The following is a 23,771-nucleotide window of genomic DNA, read 5'->3' on the forward strand; positions in this document are numbered from 1 at the left end:
TTCTCTAAGGCAATCGCATCATTATGGGAAAGAACCACGTGTTCCGGTTCAACCACCCAGAGCAGGCCAGAGCTGAAAGGGAGAAGACGCCATCGGCCGAAACCCCCGTGGAGCCCGTTGATTGGACATTTGCTCAGAGAGAACTCCTGGAGAAACAGGGCATTGACATGAAGCAGGAAATGGAGAAAAGGTATGCAATCTATGACGTTCATTTATTTTAAATATGCGAGTAGTTGTGTGGCATTAAATGTGGATTGTTTGATGTGTTTCAAAACTTTTATTTTACTCTGCTGTGTAGACTCACTGAGATGGAAATCTTGTACAAAAAAGAGAAGGAAGAAGCCGATCAGCTTCTGGAGCAGCAGCGACTGGTGAGTTCAAATAAGCCCCTTTTGTGAATTTAAAGAACTCACTCTGTTTTTTGTTATCAAAGATGTTTTAAACCAGTTAGTAATAAGTGCAGAGTGGGTGTAAAAGGAGCTGTAATGTCAGTTCTTCCTTTTGTTAAAGTTAATGAAATCGCTACTAGAAGCAGCCTATTGAGTGAACGTGTTAGTTTGGGATATTTTGTGTGATTTTTGATGTACTTCAGGCTATCTCTCGTGGATTTCAAAGTAAAAGTATCTCCAAAGCTACGATCAGTTACAATTTGACAGCTTGTTTCTTTGGATGGTGGTTTCATTTGGTCCTTTTAAATCTCACTAGTACTAATTCTCACTCCGAGCTCTGACACTTTGAGATGTTTATGTGTGAATCACACTTTTACTCCTAGCGCATGTCTGTTCTTTTTGCATGGAAGTTTTTCTGGTTTGAGACGGATAAGCTTTTACTGGCTGTCCTCTTGTGTTCAACAATTTATTTATTTTTTCTGTAGCAGCTTGATTGAGCAAGAATTAGACTGTAAAGCTTTCCCCTTTCCAAACCCCTGTTTTCCCCTTTCTTGTGTCTTCTTTAGTGGATCTGAATCTTGCAAAACAGCAACTTGCAGCTAAAATTGATTTGATATGAAGATCAAATTTCCTTTAAAACCGATTCAGCATTTATCAGCATCGAAAAACATGTTAAAAAGTGACGCTGCTTTTGCATGGTTCATTTTAATAGCATGTTTTCTTAACTCATTCAGTACTGGTTGTGGACTAAGTTGCAGTGTTTGCCGGAGCTGGTCAACTCTGAAGTGGCTGTTGATTTGCTTGGATTAGATTTCTACTCTAGTTTTCTTACTCTGTTTTGTCCTGAGTTTCATCTCTTCAATGCAGTTGCTGATATGTACAATGCATTGTGATAACAACAATTTCTGCTGTAGTTTTTGACAGATAGTGACAATGTGGTTTCTCATTGACTTCTTTGGCATCTGTGAGGGCACGACTGAACAACAGTTACCACTGCTCACAGTTAACTCAGTGAATCACGGGGCCTCGTTCACATCCTGGTGGTTTTATATGTGCAGAATTACACACAGAGGGTTCAGACTCCCAGGGACATAACATGTCCAATTCTTCCCAAAGATACGTACAGTCTCATACACACAATCGAAATGATCTCTACTGGTTGTGATCTGTAATGTATGCTGTCTCCAAAAAAATGAGAAACTGCATTTTTTTTTTTTTTTTTCCCCTCCAACTAACAACTTTCTTGTAGTGGATTAACACTTATCCGCACTTCTGCATCTCCTCTCTCTACTGGCTTTCTGATCAACTGCAAGAACACTGTCTGCTAACTTACCACTAATACTAAAGCCACTCAAACCTTCTGGACTAAAGGGGGAAAGCTCCAGAATTCATCTACATGCATGCTGCTGTAGCATGTTTGGGATCCAGCTCACAAAATTTTCCACTAAGAAGAGGAATATCACAAAACAGTACAGATGTGCTCCAATCAGCAACTATCATCTATTGATATTTTCTTTCTAATCATGATAGACATGCTTTACCTTTAATATCAATATGCAACACTGGGAACAATAAGGTCCAAAAAGGACACATCCATTTCAGACATATAAAAAGTTTTAGCGAGTGTTGTGTTGAACATGAATTTATATCCACAGCGCCGTTTCGGTGGAGAAGTTAGAGAGGGAAAACTGACAAGAAAGTCAATGGAAGCCACTGTTTCTGTGAATAAATTTTTCCCGTTTCTATAGCTTTATTTTCAGCATAACTTTAAAAATAATCTTGCATGTTGCCATACATCTTGTATAATAATGATGTATGCAAAGTGTTTCTAATATTAGTGTAATTGTCACTTTTGGTTAAAAATCCAGAATTTGGAAATGCTGTCTGCGCTTAAGACAGAACGTAATCTTCTGATATAACTTTGACTCGTGGTTGGTGTTCCCTTGTTGCATATTTATATGTTCATTCTTTTCTTTTTTTCTTTTTTAAAAGCCATCTTTTCATCCTCTCCCTGATTTCCCATTGTAATTTCTCCTTTTTTTGGGGGGGACCCATCTGGTTTGTGTCCTGTGTTGTTTTCTTAAGGATGGAGACTCTGATAGTGGGGATGACTCAGATAAGAGGTCTTGCGAAGAGAGCTGGAGACTGATCACTTCCCTGAGGGAAAAGCTACCTCCCAGCAAGCTCCAAACCATAGTGAAAAAGTGTGGATTACCCAGCAGTGGGAAAAGAAGAGAGCCAGTGAAAATGTACCAGATCCCTCAGCGGCGCCGCATCACCAAGGACTCTAAGTGGGTCACCATCTCTGACCTGAAGATCCAGGCAGTCAAAGAAATCTGCTACGAAGTGGCGCTCAATGACTTCCGTCACACACGGCAGGAAATCGAGGCTTTGGCTATTGTAAAGATGAAGGAGCTTTGCGCTAGCTATGGCAAGAAGGACCCCAACGAGCGGGACTCGTGGAGGGCGGTGGCTCGGGATGTTTGGGACACTGTAGGGGTTGGTGACGAGCGCATTGAGGATGTCATGACCAATGGGTCTCGACCCGGAGGAGTTGTTATGGACGAACTAAAAGTGCACATTGATAAACTCGAGGACATCCTGCAGGAGGTGAAGAAACAGAATAACATGAAGGATGAGGAGATCCGTGCCCTCAGGAATAAGATGGTTAAAATGGAAAAGGTCCTACCGCTCATAACCCCAGAGGGCCAAGAAAAGCCTCCCATTGTAGGTCCCTCTACTTGTGAAGCAAGAACTCCAAGCCCTCAGGAAGGAAAACTACCTGTGCCTGAAAAGCCTGACGAAGAAGATGCAGATTCACTAACAGGCCAAAGTATGGCAGATGATTCAACGCTAAAGCGAGGCCACATGCGCTGGATGCGTCAAGAGCAGCTGCGCCTCAAGAATCTACAGCAACAAGAGATCTCCAAGCAGCTCCGCCGGCATCCCGGGCCTCATCGCTTTATACCACCAGAAGACCGTAAATTACGCTTCCCCTTCAAAAGTAATCCAAAGCACCGTAACTCGTGGAGCCCGGGTACTCATATCATAATTACAGATGAGCAGGTTATAGAGTTAAAGGTGCCCAAAGAAGCTGTACAGGAAGAGGAGGCAGAAAGCCTAGCTGGAGAAGATGTACAGTGTAGCGATAAGATGGATAAGATGGCTGCTTCAGTTATCCAAGTCTCTCCAGCGCTGCAAAGCCCATCAGTTCAGCGCAGAAGCAAGGACTCAGACCAAGGTTTAAACCAGGGTCACAGGCATAACTATAGGAACAACCAACATCAGCAGCTGCACGAACGAGGCCGCAGCAACTCCTTTAATCACCGTCAGCGTCCCTCGGGCTCCATGGAGTCACTGCAGCAGTCTGAAAGCAACAGGAGGTATACGCAGGCTTTCTACCAGCCCCGCCACTACCAGCCAGCACATCCCCAGCCTCACCACCACCAACAGCCATGCCACTATAACGGCACAATGTATGCCGATGGCGGCTTCAATGGTTACCAGCATTACCATCACACTGACCATCCTAACCATCCAGTCAACTTTCAGCCACCTCCACGAATGCGCAGGCAAATGTCTGCTCCTAACCTAAAAGCCAGCAGAGAGACGACGGTCTGAGTGGGACTTGAGGAGTGAGGAACTAGATTGACAGACTTTTAGTAGGCAAACACATTACAGATCACAACAGCTCTGACAAAAAGTGACTGTGACTATTGCACTAGATCGGTGTTACTGGTTGATCCAAGTATTGTATGTATTATATATAAATATATATAAAAAAAAGAGACATTTTATCACCATCAGTATCATCATATGACATTTTTATCATTTGTTTTGTGCATCGTGTGCATTGTCATCACTGTCACTGGGATTCAAAGGATTCAAAGCCAACAGATAATTTTTTTTAACATGTCACGCCTACTCTTCATTTATCAGCATGTGTGACAAGTTGATGAATCACACTTTGATTTGCCAAATTACTTTCACGGTCGAATTTCTGAGTTTACATTATTGCCATTTTAGTATTGATGAAAGTAGAGTGTTGTGGTTTTTTTTGTTGTTTTTTTTTTAAATGGCCACTGTGACATGAACATAGTGACGTGTCCAATACGCATTTTTGTTGGTGCCCACGTTAGGAACAGAACACACCCAGTGTTTTATCTACGTACTGTTAAGCTGCACGGTAGGATTGGAGAATCAGTTGTCTTTGGCACGATCATGTTTACCTCAAAGCATTTTGTTACAACGCATCATTGGCCTAGATCTGGAATCAAAAGACCACTTGAGGAATAACTTGAAGCACCAGTCAATCGTGTGCCTTTTTAAACAGACTGACATATAAAGAAAGTGGGTTTTTTTTAAAGTGCCTTTTTAGATGCTCTAACTCTATTAATCCTGCTCTGCCTTTGCAATTCAGTATTTTCTTTGCCTTCCTTTTAATTCAGTGCCTACGGACAGGTTTGCAGATTAATTTTGTAAAGGAAGCTTCATACCTTAACTAACCAAAACTAACTTTTTATCAATAACATACTGACTTATACATTTTTTAGTAATCATCTTATTTGCTTGATTACAAACTTTTTCCTGTCTTTCTTTTTACTTTACAGTTTAACCAAAAACAAAAAAAAACCTTCAAATATGTAGCTACCAACTACTTACATGACAGTGTTTTGCACTTCCTCACTTCACGGATAAGCTGCATAATTTGTTATTGACTGCACTAATTTTTAAAGATACTAAGTTCTTTTAAAAATATGTTTTAAAAGCAGACCAAGTCCAAAAAAGGTTTTAAAACATGTCCATGAGTTTTGGAGTTCACTAAAGACAAGAACCACTACGCTGAAAAGCACAGAGAGCACCCTCGATTGTACGTGAATGCAAATTGTATCCATTTCAAAGTTTCACTGAATAGCTTCCCATTTTCTTCCTGTATGAAGCACTCAGTCTGGTTAAAATTACATTTTAGGTTTGTGGCTCATTGAGTAAGCACAGAGTTCACTGTGTTTCAGATGGATGCCCTACAGAGTGTTGTCAAGGTTCCCAAAGACTCGCCCTAAAAATGTTGGAAGCAGGACAAAGACTTGAAATGTTTGCATAATGGTATTCAGGAGAAATGTCCATATCAAATGAGATTTTTGTTTTTTTTAAGGACTGCCTTGTTTTTAGCTGCATATTCACACAACCAAGACAGATATGGGTGTGATGGTCTGTGAAATCTGTTGCCCATGTTAATAACTTCAGTAGTCTGTATCAGTGTTTTTGCCTCTGTGCTTTAGCGTGTGCGTATTTGCCTACCTTTTTAATCGGCCTGTTGTCTGCTGCATTTTTAGCTTTAAAAGAACCCCCATTAATTATTAACATTAGATATCAGATGGCCTTCAAATTATTTCAGACAAACAGCGACACTCACAGCAGGACGGGCGAGACCTTTGAGGACTATCATATTGTTAAACCTGGGATTTGAATTTATTTTCTTTTTAATGCTCTTAAGTTTTGACGGTATAAATTCTGCCTTACTATGCTGTAACAAAAAAACCCAAATGACATGACATATTCAGCCAGCCTTCCCCTCATATGTTTGACTATCTTTGCATGGAGTAGCTTACATTTCCTCAGCCCTGATGAATCTATTAAAAGAAAGTTGTTTAACATAAGCTCTGGTGCAGATGGTGACCGGGTAAGCTGGACAGTGTACAGCATCAAATGAACCACCGTGTGTACAGCTCTGAAATCAGCATTTATAAGTATGCTAGGTCTCTGTGTCTGAGTGTCGTACATCTTGTGTTTTTTGAACCTACAACCACATAAAGTGCCTCATTGTGGCTGTGTACCGAGTTGTGTTGCTCCTTGATAGAGCACATTAACATTGAACAGTATTGTTCACTGGTTTTCATAAAGGATATACCACAACTATGTGTTTTATTGTCAAGGTATGAATGAAATGAAATAAAATGACATGATCCATGTGCAGTTGTTTGTTACATATTGCTGTTATTTGTTTTCCACTACCACTAAACCTAAATAAGAGTAGAATCTGCATGTAGGCAGCGTGCAGGGTTAATAATTTGCAACAGTCAGGTTAAAGGTGCTTAAAGTGTCCTTCTAATAAACTCTGTAGCTTCGAGTTGATCGGTGAAACTTTCATGCTGGATTTCCACGGGCTCCTTAAACGAGGAGACGTCAGCTTGCTGGTAGGAGTTCAGCAGACAAATGAAAAGGCTGCATTGTCTTCTCAGAAGACTGTGAACAAACAGGATGAGGTCATTGGGAACACAGCCTGTCCTGATGATGATGATGGCGCCCCTCATTGGATTACAGTTGACTCAGCTTCTACCAGCACCTCTCTGCTTCCACTCATACCACTGCTCTCAGATGCTTTTTTTCCTCATTGATCAATATAGAAAGTATTCCACAGTTTATGCTCTTACATACTTACAAAGGAGATGGTTTCTCCTTTGTTGTACTGGTGAAGAGCTGAGCGATCCACATAATTAGAACTTTATTGAACCTCTTTAGTCCTGGATTTAATAATATCTTAGTTTCATGGACAGTATTTTTTCCTTTGTAATGATGCATGAATTGCTTATGTGCAACATATTTATCTAGAAATTCACAATATAAGGGTAGGGCTCACAATCTAATAACTATAAACCAGTTTAATGCTATTACACATCCAGAAGCGCGCATCATTTGGCTTCATAATCACAGTCTTCAGTGCTCGTTTTTCACAAATAAAACCCTCGTTGGGTTGGCGTCACCTGTTGTTGCCGCTGATGGACAGTTTTCCACGTTCTCTCTCCTCTTCCCTGTGTTGGTGTCCAGGTTTACGAGAGCAAATTGCAGGAGCTTCAGAAACAGGTGGAGACTCGCTCACTGGTAGCTGAGACACCCGATGAAGAAGAGTTGGAGGAGGAGGAGGAAGAGGAAGGTGTGTAGTATGCATTTTCAGACCTGAAGATGATTGTTTTTCCTGTACACACTACATGTAATGCTAAAATATAATATATAGATATATATGTGTGGGTGTGTGTGTTTATTTTTATATAAATGTATAAATGAACTGTGTCTGTTTTCTTCCACACTTTGTGTCCAGAGCCTAAACTCCTTGGATGTGCGTATAGTATTTACATATCCATAATATCACTTTCATTCAGATTCAAGTATTTTAATAGTGCCACATTAATTACCCATTGAAGGTATTAACAGAAAACTAGCTCAAAACTAGTACATCCTCTAGTCCATGCACAATAAACATACTACTAATGGTATATGTCGTTTTACATAAATTTATATATTACTTTTACTAAACCTCTGTTTAACCAAAAAAAATCCATTGAGATTTTTTTTTTTTTTCTTCAAGGGAGACCAGGTCAGAAATGCTCATCATTATGAAGTCTAAAGGACCATACTTATTCAGCCCAGTGATGACAAATGTCATTAAATCACTGTTTCAGGTTTCAGAGCATGCCTCTGTGCTGGGTTCCATCATTTTAAGTCTGGATGAAAGACTGGTAATAACCAGCGATGGGTCATTAATTAATTTAGTCTTAATCTCATCCATCTTGGTGGCACATTATGAAACCTAATGTGAATACAGGCTCTGTCATGTTTAAAGGGGTTCTGTTTATTGTGACAAAACCAAACCTTTATGCTCAGATTGTAGTTTCATACAAGAAACCTCTTAGTTTTGGTTCTTGACGCATACGTTTGTAAGTTTCATGCTTTTCTGGAACTTTTTTCATTAATTCTGTTTGAGAGCCTCAAAAGGAAACTGTTGATACTGCAGTCAGTGCCTACAAGTAATGTTACCTTTAAAGTGAAGTTGACAAAATGCTATAACTGAGAGATCCTCTTGAATTTCAAGCATTAATGCTAAGTAGGATAGACCTGTGGCTGGGCTAAATCAAAGCTATGGTCCTTTTGGGTTTTATGATTATTTGATTTGTAAGGTTTAATAACTGCTGTATTTATCTTGATAACGCCCCCTCTGTCTTTTGTATCCGCACAGTGCCGTGGACTCAGCATGAGTTTGAGCTGGCTCAGTGGGCCTTCAGGAAGTGGAGGTACCATCAGTTCACCTCCCTTCGAGATCAGCTGTGGGGAAATGCCGTCTACCTAAAAGAGGCTAATGCCATCAGTGTGGAACTGAAGAAGAAAGTAAGTGAATTGGTATTTCTCTTTATTTACCTTGAAGTGAATCACCCTCATAGCAATAATCTGTCATTTTCTACGTATTTCACTGACACCTAAACACAAACCCACATGACACACCCTCAGGCCTGGGAGAGTGTCACAAGGGAAGCGCCTGATGATGTTAATGGGTCAGAGGATCTTAGACTTAAAGGTTGCTGCATAAAATATTTTCCATATAATAATGACTTACAGGTTCCTAGCATGATTTTAGGGGTTTGCAGAGTGTGCTTAGATAACTTGGTGTTAAAATAAAATATTATCATCCTTACACTATACGCTGTTTCCCCGCCTCTTTTTCAGCTCTGTAAAAAGAAAAGTTCCATTTTAGCTCCTTATTTATTTAAAGCCCTCCTCTCAAGAAGCCCTGTTTATATAATACAGCTTCATCAAGATGGGAACAGTCATCTGAGAGCTGTCGGCTGGCAATAAAGCCCACAAAGAGGATAGACTCGTTCAGTACAAAATGTTTTCATGCAGCGGTGTTGACATTTCAGAAATTACTTGTATTGTGATCATAGACTTTTCTTATGCATCCCCTTCCCTCTACAGTTTCGTTGTACATGTTCAATGACAATAAAAGGCTATTCTATTTGTCTATTTTATATGTTTCTATGTTTATATGCTAGTGCTAATTGTGGCCACATTAGCGTGCAGCATGCTAACACAAAATTAAAAGTGATGCAGGCCTTCAGTTTTTTTTAGATACTGGAAGTTCTTGCAGCCAGCAGTAGACCATTCTGGTGTTCTTTGGATGTGATTGATACATTTTAAAGAACCAGCAAAAAAATAAATAAAAATGGCGGCACCCTCCTTGTTAAAGAAGGTGTCGCCTCACTGTAAGAAGGTTCCTGCTTTTGATCTTACCTGGACACCCAAGTTTGTGCATGCGACAGCTCGAGAACGATGCAGAGTAGCAGTTTCAAATTGATAACATTGGTGTATCTGCTAAAAGTCTCGGCCGAGTTTGAATCTCAGTGACATCGGCCTCAAGGTTAGAGATGTGGCTTTTACTTTAAAGCACTTTAAATGGTTACTAAGATAACAAAGCTGTATATCAATGCCATTCCATTACTATGCATGTATATGTGTCTAAGCAAAGGTTCTCTGGATCGTCTGCAGGTTGTGCAAAACGCTGCAACTAGGCTGTTGATAAAATCCTCCAAGTATTCACATGTGACACCATTGCTATTTCAGCTACACTGGCTTCCTGTTGAATTTAGAGTACATTTTAAGATCCTGGTCTTGACATTTGGAGCCTTGGATGGACTGTCACCGATCTACATCTCCGATCTGCTACAGCCCTATGTCCCTAGCAGGTCCCTGAGGTCATCTTATCAGGGCTTACTTGCTATAAAACAGACTAAGATGAGAACTAAGGGTGACAGAGCTTTTGCCACTGTGGCCCTGAGACTGTGGAACTCTCTCCCTCATAACTGTGGACTCGGTAGTTGTTTTTAAAAAACAACTCAAAACTCACCTTTTTAAAACTGTTTTTGGTTAAATTTCTGTTTATATTGTCTGTTTTACCCTTTTATTATTTGTTATCTTATGTGCAGCACTTTGTGATTCTGTCTAGAGAGGTGCTATATAAATAAAATTTTATTATTATTATTATTATTATTATTTCAAGGTCACACAGATATTTATTTTTTTTATGTTCCTGTCAAAACTTTAAATAAAACTGATGCCTGGTTTACCTCCCTTATCCGGGATAAAAGTGTGATTTAAATGCGTGTCCACTTCTAGGCCCTCTGTGATTAATACCAGTAATGAGTCATCTGTCACATTTCCAGGCCATTTTCATCATAAGCTGACAGGATTTTATCTTGGGTTTCTATCTGTGTGTGATTTATATCGAATGTTATTAATTGCTTTAGTGTTTTGTGTCCAGAAGATGCTGAGATCAAAAGGGCATGAAGAGGAAGGGAGTGGAGGGGTGTTCATCTGATCTTTCAGCTTCACGATATCAACCAACCTTCGAACATTTACTTACCTGAAGATATAAACAGTCCCTTGTATTCGTCCTTTCCCATCATTCATCAGGTCCAGTTCCAGTTTGTCTTGCTGACAGACACACCATACTCGCCACTGCCCCCTGAGCTCCTTCCCCCAGAGCCAGAGAAAGATCGTGACCCGAGACCTTTCCCTCGCACCGTGGTCGCTGTAGAGGTTCAAGACCTGAAGAATGGAGCCACGCACTACTGGTCCCTTGAAAAACTCAAGTAATGCTTCCACTTTTCCTTCTTAAACTATTCCTGAGTTTATTTACAACACATACATTTAAATCCTGAAGCTCCAATTGAGACACGTAATTGGGGTTTTTTTTGTTGTTGTTGTTTTTTTCAAATTGGTTATTCTTAAAATGCTGTTAAACAGGTGTACCTAATAAACTGGTATCTATCACTGAAAGACCATTCTCAACAATAATAATGAAAATAATAATAAAAGCCCTAACTTCAGATTTTAACTGTAATTTTAGAGTAACTAACCTGTATAAGAAATAATTTACCAAAAGATATTTTAAGTATTTTAAACTTTCTTTTTCCTTTTTTTGTTTGCATCTATCTGCTTTTGTGCAAATTTATTTATTTTTTGTGTGCCTCTTCTCATATTTCCTGTACCAGGAATGCAAAAAAGACACAAAGAGCTATGATATCAGCGTCTGTACACCCAGCAGTCTCTGCCTTCTGACTTTTAGGACCTCTATCTTTCTCATCGCTCTTCCATTAAAATGACTCGCTTGTCATTTGCAGGCAGAGGCTAGACCAGATGAGAGCGATGTACGACCGCGCTGGAGAAATGGCCTCCACGCACCAGGAGGATTGTGAGGGCACTTTGACAGGAAACGACCCCTTCTATGACCGTTTCCACTGGTTCAAACTCGTGGGGAGGTATGTAACGCAGAACCAACAGACGCGTACGGTGCATCACGTTCACTCGTGTTCCACTTCTCACTTTCATCCTCTGCCATTGAAGTTACATGCACCAGCGTTTTCACACATTTGGGCCTCGTGTTTTATGATTTATGTCTGTTGGTGTTTTGCTCCTCGCAGAAATCCTTCATTTTTATTTTTTTGTTGTTGATTTTATTTTCCCATATGATTTCATGTCACATATCAACTTTCCTTTTTGTATTTATTATTTTATTTGATGTCACATTTTAATCCTGTGTTGTTTTTTTGTAGTTATTTTTTCTTAATCCTGTGTATCATTTTGCTGTGTCTGTTCGCACATGTCACTCCCATGTTGATATCCGCCTGTAATTCATACAAACACTTGTTAATAGCATTGTGGATTTTGGATAATGTGGAAATTTGAGGCATTTTTGTATTCTATCCTCTTTTCATTCAGCGTGTGTGAGACGATTTGTATGTTAATCCTTTAAAGTGACGTTTCATTTTGGTTTAAAATAGTCATGTTTCTGTAAACCGCTGTCACACTGTTGGCTTAATACCTGCTGCCTATGAATTGAATCCTACAAATTTATTTGCATTAACTCTTCACGTTATTCTGTGTAGCTGATAATCGTTTACATTACCTACTGGAGAAAGTGTCCAGCTATGTGTTTTATGTTGTTTGAGGAAGGAAATGTTTGTTTCTGAAAGTGAAGTGTCACATCGATGCCGTGCTCACTGAGCTGTTTTAACTCTATTGCTCCACTCTTACCTATCCTTGGTTCTCGCCACTCTTCCCAAACTACCGCCCCCATCAGCTCCCCCATCTTCCACGGTTGCGTCAATGAGCACCTGGCTGACCGCACACCCTCTCCTACTTTCTCCACCACCGACTCGGAGATCACGGAGATGGCGGACGAGCGCCAGAGCGAGATGTCTGACTTGATCGACGATGAGGCGTTCGTGGACGACACGAGCTCAGACGCCGGCACCGAGGAGGGCTCGGACATCTTCAGCGATGGCCAGGACCCCTTCTACGACCGCTCCCCCTGGTTCATCCTGGTGGGAAGGTTGGTGACCGTGGCGTTCACATACAGGCTCGGGCAGGAGTTTGGAGCTGATGTTGGCTTGGTTTATTTTTTATTTGCGTGTATGCAGATACAGAGCAAAGAGAAACCAGTGAAGAAAATAGGAAAAACTGAGGATGTACTGGATTACGCCCTGTGACGATGCAGAAATAGATTTTGGATAGTTGATAGTTTCGCATCGAGCAGCAGTGCAGTGAATAGATGTAAAGGGACAAAATGCACCAACATTATTATTAAAGATCAGGAGCTTAAAATGTGAGTAAACACATGTGCGCAAATGACTTCCAGTTCGAGATAATTTGGGCACTTTTTCGATGTAATATGCTTAGTCACACTTTTAATTTAGACTTAATTTAGAGTCCCACAAAAAAAGCCGCCATCTTTATCCATCCTCCCAGCGTGATGTCTCATTCCCCGCCACCATCGCAGTGCTGACTGCATTAACCGCCATCTGTGTTCGAAATACATGTATTTGCTGTGTGGAAGCTGATTGGCTATTTGTCATCTTATGTTGTTGTTTTTTTTAATCCTCTAAATCTTTTTTCCTCTTTATATCTTTTATTTATTACATTGTGATTACATCATTATGTTCTTATAACCTTGTCTGCTATAACAGTGTACATGTGATGGATTGTAGTTCATATTAACTGACCAGTAGTTGGTAGTTGTCACTCAATCAGGCTCACTGGGATTTGTTTTAATTCATTGTTGTGAAATGCTGCAGCAGCTCACGTTGCACCCATGCCGCAGCCTCAGTGCTGTAAACATAATGGCTACTTAAAAAAAAAAAAAAAAAACGACTCTCCCGCCTCAGAAGAAGACAGATCGGTGCAGCCAGACTGAGCTGAACTAAGCTCGGCTAACTTGCGTCACTGTGACTTCAGAGAATTTACAGATTCATATCTTTCCTCCATCTTAGCCTCGAGTCTCCCTGCACTGGGACAGCAGACAGTTTAAAAAAAAGAGTAGGCCGTCAGATGTACAGCAAAACAAATCAAGTCCCACAAAACAAACTGACAGTGAGTGTGTGAGTAAGAGACCCTGTTACAGGCTTTACCGCCGCAGCCCCGGCGATCCGTCACCACCCTGTCACGCAGTTTAAAAATAAAACAGATGGTTTGAGCTGCTGCAGATTTCAGCGCCCCGGAGCATGTTTGAGTTTATATTCCCCCCCTTGTTTTTTTTTTTTCTTGGGTCCTTAATTTTATTTTTTTGCTTCTCCTCACATAAATGTCACTAATATTTTGCAGTATGTTATTGTAATTATTAATATGTGCTAAACACTCAAAACGATTGTGCGCAGGGTGTTTGAATTTGCTGTCAGTCTGTGTATGTTTTGTGGAGACGTCAGAAAACAGTCTGTGACACTGCTCAGATCTCCTTTGGGATCCAACAGATATCAGCAGTTTAGTGAAAGCCACCGTGAATCGGATGTTGACGTTTTCTGTATCTGAAAAATGCCGCAGCTGTTTCCAGACTGCACCGCGCTCAGGTTTTCATATCTCTCTCCTCCTTTTTACTCTCAGAGCTTTTGTGTACCTGAGTAACCTGCTGTACCCTGTACCTCTGGTTCACCGTGTTGCCGTAGTAACGGAGAAGGGCGAGGTGCGTGGCTTCCTGCGCGTGGGGGTCCAGGCTATAGCTGGTGAGTAATTAATGAGATTCTTTAGTGAGTGAGCCTACTGGGGGAGATAAAAGCACGCTTATTGCTCTTTATTAAATATGAGCGCCCCTGTATTTGGGCCATAGGAAGTTTTCAATTTTTAGGCTATTTAAATGGTAAATTTAACTGCTTTAATGTTCAGTAGCAGCATGGCAGCATATTGAAGAGCTTTTTTAAGTCACTGATACAGTGGCAAAGAAAAGATTCCTTAGATTCAGTGTATTCCTTTTGATCCGTGTTGACAGTTTAAGTCATCTGTGTCTGAGATAGATCCTGATTAGAGGAGGGTTTTTCTCTTTGTAGCTGACGAGGAAGCTCCAGACTACGGGTCAGGAGTGAGGCAGTCAGGAACTGCCAAGATTTCCTTTGATGATGAATACTTCAAAAAGGTAAGCCCGGAGCAGCACCTTTTCTGTGATGGTGTGTATTATTGTGGTTCAAACATCAAGTCATTGCTGTTCCTTATTTTTTATTATATTCCTATGTATTCAAGTCAAATAAAATGGCTAGCCTTAAATGGCCAATGCCTCACACTATAGCTAGGTTTGGAGATTCAGTGTCGCTCCTCCAGCTATATGCTAATGTCTTCCTCTGTTTCAATCAGAATGACTTCCCCTCCAAGGTCATAACCCGCTCCGGGTTGTCCCTGGAAGAGCTGCGCATCGTAGAGGGTCAGGGTCAGAGTTCAGAGGTCATCACACCCTCAGAGGAGCTCAACAGAATCAATGACATGGGTAAGGCTGCCAGACTTTCACCTCTTTACTCGTAAATTTCCACCTATGAGCCCCAGTGTTAAGCGCAGATGGTCCTGTTTAATGAAAAAGGAGGACTTAAAATGTTTTGTTATGGAAATTTGGCAGTTTTTCTTGTCCTGTGAAGGAACGTGTATGAAAGCTATTTGATGAGTGAACACCAGAATCCTCTCTATAAATTACATGCGTGAATGTGTGCTTGTTTAGAAGTCAAATGGAGACGGCAGAGTCACAGGTGCAGTCAAGGGTCTGTTTTTTTTTTTTTTTTAAACAAGTCATCCAACAAGCCTACTAACCTTTCACTCTGGCTTTCTTCAGACCTCAAGCTGGGTAACATTGGAGAAACCAAACTAAGTCATGGGGATGATCTGGCAAGCCACTTGGAGGTGGGCAGCGTCTTTACCTTCCGTGTCACTGTGCTCCAGGCCAGCGGCATCCTGCCTGAGTATGCTGACATCTTCTGCCAATTCAAGTGAGTGCACGATCCTGAGAATACAGTAGTTGAGTCGGCTTTCCTTTACACTTCTAAAGGGTTTCTAAATGTCTTTCAAAGTTTTTTCCACTCATTTTCAGTCCAGTCATTGTACTTGAGGTACATGAGAAAAACACCAACTTTAAAATGTATGTTTAAGCACTTTGAGGCAGTGGTGTGGGAGATCTTGTCAACACTAATTAAATTAAGAATGCAAAAAAGTACCATCAGATTTCGATCCACCGCAAAAACACACAAAGGAGCATTATCAGTCATGGATTGGCCTCAACAGAGCCCAGAACCTTAATGACGCAGTGTGGGATCATCTAAAGGCAACATCCAACGAAGAGCTTTGAATGTCCTTTAAGAAGTCTGGAAAACTAGTTAAAGAAATGACAAGAATGCTTGCCTAAGAGTTCAGGCTGTGTCGAAGAATAAAGGTGGTCATGCCAAATACTGACTTTAAAGAACATTAGAATTGTACAAACTCTGTTTCTTATATACCAAATTTCCATCTATGTTTGCACGTTTCAATAAACTGCTGCACCCGTTTCCCATTTTATTGGGGAAAAAACTAAACAAGGGAAGACTTTTGCACAGTAGTTCATATTTGTTTGAAGCAGACGGGTTAAGTGGAAAATGCAGTGCTGTAAAATCAGCTTTTTAACTAAAGTATGGTGTTATTGCTGTAAATTTACACCAAACTGTTTTGGTTTAAAAGTCGTTTGATTTGAGTTCAGCGTTTCAGCTTTATCTCTAAATATATACTCAGAACGAGGATTCAAAATTCTAGCTAAATCCTGGAGTGTGACTTTCAGCTGTCTGTCGTTATCTCGTGTAAAAAGAAATGCAACCCGCTGACATTCATTTATGTTTCTTCCCTCAGTTTCTTGCACCGTCACGATGAGGCTTTTTCCACCGAGCCTCTGAAAAACACTGGCAAAGGAGCTCCTCTGGGCTTTTACCACGTCCAGAATGTGAGTGCACACACACATCTGCACCTACACACACTAACTGTGCTTCAACGATTTTATTCCAACTCAGTTTGTCAAACCCTTTTTCTTTTTTTTTATCTGTTGGAGCAGATTTCTGTCGAAGTTACAGAGTCTTTTATTGAGTACATCAAGAGCAAGCCCGTCGTGTTTGAAGTGTTCGGCCACTACCAGCAGCACCCGCTGCACCTCCATGGCCAGGACCTGATCAGGTTGGTGGGGGTCAAACAGCAGATCCAGTCATGCAGTGATAATTCATATTTAATGCAGCAGATTTTGTTAGAACAATTAAACAATTGTGTTCTGATCACATTGTCTATTTTTATATGCATATGTAAATAAAAGGTATTTTTATTATGTCAACAGTCCTCCAACACCATCCAGGAAATACTATCCTATTCCCATGCCTCTGTCCAAACCAGGTGAGTGTTTCCATGTCACATCAATGTGTTCTTTGCCATCAATAATTTTATGTTGATTTTTTTCTTACATAAGCATGCCTCATGTGTCCTTCCACTTTTTTTCCTTGTCATTTCTCGCCTCCTTTGGATTTCTTTCTTTTTGTCTCTTATTCAATCATTCCCTCACAATTTATATAATCCTCTTACCCAACTCTGTCCTCCTTCCTCTTCTTTTGCCCTTCAATCTCTCTCACCGTTCATCAATATCGCACATCCAGACCATACCCGTAAGATAGAGTTGATCCGCTACCTCGTGAGCGGCTATGTGAACGGCAAAGTGTTGGACACGCTGTCCGAGCACGCCAACTCCCTGGCGTCCTCTGCTCTGGCCAGTCTGGAGGACGAGGCTGACCAGCTCTCTCACTTCCCCTTCCTCCCAGTGGCCAGTGACCCTGTGCTAATTGTCCCCAAGCATCATGGTTGGTACAGTGGACTCTGTTGTAGCTAATGAGCCAGACATTTGATGCTGGTGCTGTAGTGATTAGAGTAGTGCTGTGCTCTTATAGTGCTCTGTGGCTGCAGGCGGTAGCACGGTAAAGCTCTGCTGTGGTTATGAGTGCTGCACCCTGCTGCAGGTGCGGTTAGTTCGGTCACGATGTCCTCCTGTTGCTTAGAAACTGTCCTGAGGAGACAACTTCAGGGTCAATGACATATCATTCACACCATATAAGGAGTAAATACAGCAGTTTTCAAGTGTAATAACATTCCTTTCGATCATATTGAGCATAGACGAATGCAACTGTGTTTCAACAGGACCATAATCCCGATGTGTGAGACAGCAGGGTGCTGCCACTGGTGTTGTAATCTGTGGTTTACTTCCTCCTAACATTTCAGTATGCTTCCAGTATCTATCCTCTGTGATTACTGGCTCAGTATAAAGAGTCAGCATTGTTTTCACATTACCTATCCATCCTCCATTTAGTCACCCAAAGCATGTAGTAAATACTCCTGATTTTTATTCATCTTCTCTGAAATTCAGACAAATTCCCGCTTGATAACATTGAGCTTCTGTCTGTGTGTGCCAGTTCCAGCCACCAAGTTGAACACCATCACCAAATCCAACCTGGGTCATTGTGTCAGCAAGTACGACCTGCTGGTCTGGTTTGAGATCAGCGAGCTGGAGCCCACTGGAGAGTGAGTATCCACCTGGAGTGTTATATTCCCACACAAGCTTTAAAGAAACAATAAAAATTATCTCCACAAAGAATATTATAAATTGGGATGTTGTGTCACCTTCCTCCCTCCATGCACAGGTACATCCCAGCCATCGTGGATCACAGTGGAGGCCTGCCCTGCCACGGTACCTACCTGCTGCACCAGGTACAGGATTGATCCACATGTTCTTTTCTTATTATTCACACATTGGTAACTGCTTCCTTTGTACACAGTTGAATATCTTCTTTTAAAGCGTAATGTTGCTCTAGCTGTGCTCACTGTGATCTTGAGCTCCTGTTATGTTTGCTGCAGGGGATCCAGCGGAGGATCACAGTGACCCTCATCCATGAGAAGGGCAGCGAGCTCCATTGGAAAGATGTTCGTGAGCTGGTTGTAGGTGAGCAGCCTACCTTTAGGGTCTAGTCGTGCTATACCTCTCTGTAGAAAACAAGAGAGAAAGACAGGACAGAGCATCATTAAAGGGATTTGACTTTGTGAGATCACACTGAAAACACACCACTCGGTTCTGTCTGAGACATTTTCAGTCTGGAAAGATGAATCTGTCGGGCTTTAGGCTGCTTCTCACTTTAAGCAGTTCATGCTGTAGCTGTAGCTGATGGACCAAATAATTACATTTCATATTTTAGACATTCAGCTGCTGACTCTGAAGCCAACAGGGCTCTTGAGTGTGGATGATTGTGTTGGTACTGGATGCTGTGATAAAACAGCTGTTAGTGAACAAACTGCCTGCTGGCTGAGCTTCTCTATTGAGAGCTATTCCAACACAAGAAGGTCTTATAACTGTTGTGTGGATCTGCCTCACCAGGTCGTATCAGGAACAAGGCTGAAGTGGATGATAGCGCAGCCGATGCTGTCCTGTCCCTTAACATCATTTCTGCCAAGAACATCAAGTCATCCCACAACAACAACAGGTAGGTGAAACTCCCACACTGAGTCAGTTTGAGTGAGAACACACTAGTCACAACATTTGAAGGTGTAAAATGTTTCCATTCACAGATCTTTGAAGCTTTCTTGTTGCCTTCTTGCTTGTATTCTCTTCAGTTATTATCATGAAACACATTTATTTTTCTTTAAAAAAGCCAATGTGTTACATTGTTACACTGTGTTCTTTTGTCATGATTGAGTTCCTGCCATATAAAAAAATCATTTGTTGACACTCTGTAGTAACTGTAGTAACCTTATCAGTTAAAATCTATGCATGTGTCCATGTCTGTATATTCTCTGAAGCCACATTGGAGTCATTGCACGACCTTTTCCATTTTCGCTGCTGTTACTTTGCTTCATTGTCTCTGTTGCCTGACTCTTTGTGCTTCTCTCTCTCTTTTCTTTTTTTTTTCTGTGCGCTCTCTTTCTTCCTCCTGCCGCGGCTGGACTCATGATTGTGCTCAGGCTTTCTATTGATAAGGATATTGATAGGTACCAGCGACCAGAGAACATAAGGCTCCTTCACTGAAAGACCTTTATGCTTCTCATTAGTCCCATAGACTCGTAGAAATAAGCTCTCCACAGTTTGTGTGTGCTTGTGTGTTGCATAAGATCTGTCTTCATTCATGCCTGTTGATATTAAGCCTCCTAAGCTCCAAACCGGTAAAAGCAGTCTTTGGAGGCAACACCGTTTTTTAGTACTTTTCTGTATTTGTTTGTGATTGTGTGACACTGAACCACGGTGCTATGTATATCCTCTGTAACACTCAGACGTTTCCAGATCAATGTTTTCCCCCTCAGCTGTTTCTCACTATAGAGTCTTACCTCAGTAACAATGAGGCACCAGCAGAGCATATCTGGCTCTCAGTCTGTGTCTGATAGTGCCCCCTGCTGTCAATAACAGGAACAGTGTAGCCTTGTATAGAGCTCATAGTGATGGTCTTAAGATTGCTGCTGCAAGGCAGTAATTTGTATCCACTTGTGCTGTATGTTCTGAGCATATGCAGTTATGTGAGCTCTCAGGTTTTATGTATCAGGACATAATTTAAAAACAATCAGGTCCTTAGTAGGTCTTAATATGAGGTAAACCTCACATGAACAACAATACATAACACATTATACCACGTCATTATTTATTTAACAAACACTGAGCCTAAATTCAGATGTGGTGAGTACATCCAAGCCTACTTTCATAATTATTTAACAGGGTCAGTATTAGCCAGGTGCTAATTAAATGCACTAGATCATCAGTAACCACGACTGTCAGTTTGCTGGCGTATTCAGGAGAGTGGTGACATACTGAGGAGGAGAGAAGCAATTGTTGTTACCCATGAATCTGGGAAGGCTTTGAAGTAGATCATTTTACAGCAAGGAAGATTATTCACAAGTTTAAAAAAAAATCAAAGACTGTTTCCAATCATCCCAGGAGTGGACGTCCCAAAAAATTCACCACAGATATTTGAGGCTCTACAGGCCACAGTTAGCATGCTTAATGTTGGAGTTCATGGCAGTGCAATTAGAAAAAAGCTCAACAAATATGTTTGGAAAGGCTTCCAGGAGAAACCCTTTTCTCTCTAAATACAACATGGCAGCATGGGTTCAGTTTGCAGAGTTGAAAACCTAAGCCCTAATGCACAGCTTCAAGATTGGTGAAAACCAAACACAGCATATCAGCACAAACACCTCGTACCAGTGGTTTTGCACGGGTGATGATTATTTGGGCAAAGTGTCCAGGTCACTGAGTGAGCCATGAAGTATTCTAGAGTCAAATGAGATCATCGTTGGGTCAGTGACTCCAGAGCGCAGCAGCAAAGCTACAACAGAGTGGTGCTGCAGTGGCTCAAAGTCCAGACTTCAATATGATTGACGTGCTGTGGCGGGACGTTAAGAAAGCTGTGCATTAATACATTTCTGCAAACTTCAATGAACCGAAGCAATATTGTAAAGACAAGTGGGTCAGAAATACCTCCACACTGCTGTGAGACACTAATAAAAAATGATTACCTCAACTTTTTGCTGTTAAATTTGGTTCCATCAGCTGCTGAATTACAGGATGTACTTGGTTATAGTCATTTGTGCATTTTGGCATGGTTTTAAATAAATAATGATGTGGTGTAATAATCTAGATCTAGAACCTTAGACTGCTTTTCACGTGTCTGTAAATGAATTTCTTTCTTATCATTGTCCCGATTGGTGTCGGCTGACACTTGACACTCTGTGGCTCCTGATTTGTCTGTTGTCAAGGTCTCACCTCAGTGCGATTCCTCACGTTTTGTCATGATTAAAGGATGAATGTGAACACCGCTTCAGTCACTGTGTTCACTTCCTGATATGTCAGAACTGTGCTCACGTTTTTTTTAACAACATGACACACTGCTGTACACAGAGACCCTGTAGTGTTAGCACCAAGTAGGACTTCATAAAAAATAATGCTGTCAAGCTAACTTTTCCTCTGTCTGTCTTTTCAGGACTTTCTATCGCTTTGAGGCAGTGTGGGACAGCTCCCTGCACAACTCCCTCCTGCTCAACCGCGTCACTCCCTATGGAGAGAAGATCTACATGACCTTATCTGCGTATCTGGAGGTCAGCCGCTGCTCCAGTGTGTTGCACCTGTTTGTACGTGTTTTTAAGTCTCTTGATGTCATCGTGTCTAACACACACCCTTTATCTCCTCTCTACAGCTGGACCATTGCATCCAGCCTGCCATTATCACCAAAGACATCTGCATGGTCTTTTACTCCCGAGACGCCAAGATTTCCCCACCCCGTTCTCTCAAGAATCTCTTTGGCACTGGATACTCCAAAACTCCTGACTGGTAAATCTGGGCTGCTGTACTGTGGCCATCTCTGTTTCACAATCAAAGATATCTGCCCTGTTACAAAGTTTCCTTGTTCATAACTTCTGCTTCATTATAGCAACCGAGTGACTGGGATCTACGAGCTGAGCTTGTGTAAGATGTCTGACACTGGAAGCCCAGGTGAGCGGACATGAAACATGTTTAAAGAACGGCAGCTGTTTTATCATAATTCTGCGGAGAGCTTCATCCTAATGAGGGCTCATGTCCTGAGCAGGGATGCAGAGGAGGAGGAGGAAGGTCCTAGACACATCAGTGGCTTACGTGCGTGGAGAGGAGAACCTGGCCGGCTGGAGGCCCAGAGGAGATAGCCTCATCCTAGAGCACCAGTGGGAGCTAGAGAAGATGGAGCAGCTGCAGGAGGTGGGGCCTTAAAAGATTCATAAAGAAATAAATCTGTTTAATATCGTAGAGGGAAAAAAGACTTTTCAACTCAAAGACCAAAGTGCTATTCTAAAACGTTTTTTCTTCGAGTACACACTTTACATGACTAACCCTCCCCTCTTATCCCCACCTCACATTCGCCCCCATCTTTCATCCAGGTGGAAAAGACCCGTCACCTTCTGGCGCTGAGAGAGAAGCTGGGAGAGGCGGCTCCCGTAGGAACAGCTCCCACCACCAAGTCCCTGAGCGAGTATCTGTCCCCCAGCATGAGCTCCGGCACCCTGTCCACGTCCACCTCCATCTCCTCTCAGATCTCCAGCACCACCTTTGAAAGCGCCATCACGCCGAGCGAGAGCAGCGGCTACGATTCCGCCGACATCGAGAGCCTGGTGGATCGTGAGAAGGAGCTGGCCACCAAGGTGAGAAAAACGTGGGCTTAGTGGGCGTTCTTGTTGCTGCCTTCTTCCTTCTCTGCTCGGAGCTGATCGGTCTTGTTCCTGTTGTGTTGTAGTGCCTGCGCCTTCTGACACACACCTTCAATAGTGAATACAACCAACTGGTGAACAGCATCAGTGACTGCAAGGTGAGAAATAAGAAGTAAAAAAAACTGCCTTTTTGTGTCACATCATTGAGTTGATATATTAACGTCTACCTCATCCTGCTGTTGTTTCACTTCAGCTTTCTGACATCTCACCTATCGGACGTGATCCATCCGTGACGAGCTTCAGCAGTGCCACCCTCACCCCTTCCTCTACCTGCCCCTCTCTGTCGGACTCCCGCTGTGGCTCCATGGACCAGAAGTAAACATATTTTTAGGAACATTGACCTCGATCTGCAAACGGTTATTGACAGGTCATCTATTTGATTCTAACTTGGTGTGATTTGTGTTAAAGGACCCCTGAGAACAGCTCACGTGCCTCCAGTCCCTCCTGCTCAGACTATGAAAACTTCCCGATGGTTCCCACTCTGGAGACCTCCTACCTTGCGCGGGCTGCAAAGAACGAGTTCCTCAACTTGGTGCCTGATATTGAAGAAATGCGACCAGGGTGAGTAATGCCATGTTAACCCAAATACTGTCACTATGACATGTGTCTCACAGACCAAATGTAAGTCGATACTCGTGTTCTCTAATTCAAGCAGAAATGATGTGGATTGATTCCTGAGCCTGGATGATTTCAGCTGGAAAACAAACCAACTCTGCTTCTTCCTCAGAAAACAAGCGCTCTCTTAAAAAATAAATAAATGAATAAAATCTCTTCTTTTCAGATCTGTTGTGTCCAAGAAGGGTTTTCTAAGCTTCATGGAGCCTCGCTCTAACTCATGGGTGAAGCATTTTGTGGTTGTTCGCCGGCCCTACGTCTTCATCTACAACAGCGACAAGGACCCCGTGGAGCGAGGCGTCCTCAACCTCTCCACAGCACAGGTGGAATACAGCGAAGACCAGCAGGCCATGCTTAAGGTAAGGCTGGATGTAACACGCTTTTCTTTAATGAGAATTTATTCAAATTATTTTGGTGCACGTTGTT

The 23,771-nt window shown here is 41.8% G+C and overlaps 1 protein-coding gene across 30 annotated transcripts in view; it reads left to right on the top strand.

The window, feature by feature from the left end:
* Window positions 1–23,771, top strand: part of kif1b (kinesin family member 1B) — a 67,639-nt gene that overhangs the window by 40,341 nt on the left and 3,527 nt on the right. For 12 of the 30 annotated variants that reach the window (XM_086278159.1, XM_086278168.1, XM_086278166.1 and 9 more), the window contains 30 exons: window positions 10–190; window positions 299–371; window positions 7,215–7,320; window positions 7,486–7,503; window positions 8,401–8,549; window positions 10,629–10,807; window positions 11,339–11,476; window positions 12,298–12,549; window positions 14,094–14,212; window positions 14,534–14,619; window positions 14,835–14,964; window positions 15,301–15,454; window positions 16,341–16,431; window positions 16,540–16,658; window positions 16,813–16,868; window positions 17,126–17,326; window positions 17,933–18,041; window positions 18,161–18,227; window positions 18,375–18,459; window positions 18,889–18,994; window positions 19,473–19,499; window positions 21,476–21,590; window positions 21,689–21,822; window positions 21,923–21,984; window positions 22,079–22,224; window positions 22,404–22,664; window positions 22,757–22,828; window positions 22,924–23,045; window positions 23,139–23,291; window positions 23,512–23,704. In XM_086278159.1, coding sequence (XP_086134285.1) covers window positions 10–190; window positions 299–371; window positions 7,215–7,320; window positions 7,486–7,503; window positions 8,401–8,549; window positions 10,629–10,807; window positions 11,339–11,476; window positions 12,298–12,549; window positions 14,094–14,212; window positions 14,534–14,619; window positions 14,835–14,964; window positions 15,301–15,454; window positions 16,341–16,431; window positions 16,540–16,658; window positions 16,813–16,868; window positions 17,126–17,326; window positions 17,933–18,041; window positions 18,161–18,227; window positions 18,375–18,459; window positions 18,889–18,994; window positions 19,473–19,499; window positions 21,476–21,590; window positions 21,689–21,822; window positions 21,923–21,984; window positions 22,079–22,224; window positions 22,404–22,664; window positions 22,757–22,828; window positions 22,924–23,045; window positions 23,139–23,291; window positions 23,512–23,704 — 3,704 coding nt within the window. The remainder of the gene's footprint in view (window positions 1–9; window positions 191–298; window positions 372–7,214; window positions 7,321–7,485; window positions 7,504–8,400; window positions 8,550–10,628; window positions 10,808–11,338; window positions 11,477–12,297; window positions 12,550–14,093; window positions 14,213–14,533; window positions 14,620–14,834; window positions 14,965–15,300; window positions 15,455–16,340; window positions 16,432–16,539; window positions 16,659–16,812; window positions 16,869–17,125; window positions 17,327–17,932; window positions 18,042–18,160; window positions 18,228–18,374; window positions 18,460–18,888; window positions 18,995–19,472; window positions 19,500–21,475; window positions 21,591–21,688; window positions 21,823–21,922; window positions 21,985–22,078; window positions 22,225–22,403; window positions 22,665–22,756; window positions 22,829–22,923; window positions 23,046–23,138; window positions 23,292–23,511; window positions 23,705–23,771) is intronic. The other 18 variants (XM_086278180.1, XM_086278181.1, XM_086278184.1 and 15 more) reach the window with 10 other exon arrangements.

The sequence above is a fragment of the Aulonocara sp. 'chitande type north' Nkhata Bay genome, linkage group LG20 (assembly GCF_057382095.1).
Source record: "Aulonocara sp. 'chitande type north' Nkhata Bay isolate Kocher_YH1m ecotype deep benthic linkage group LG20, A_spYH_male_GT1.1, whole genome shotgun sequence".
NCBI classification, from domain to species: domain Eukaryota; kingdom Metazoa; phylum Chordata; class Actinopteri; order Cichliformes; family Cichlidae; genus Aulonocara; species Aulonocara sp. 'chitande type north' Nkhata Bay.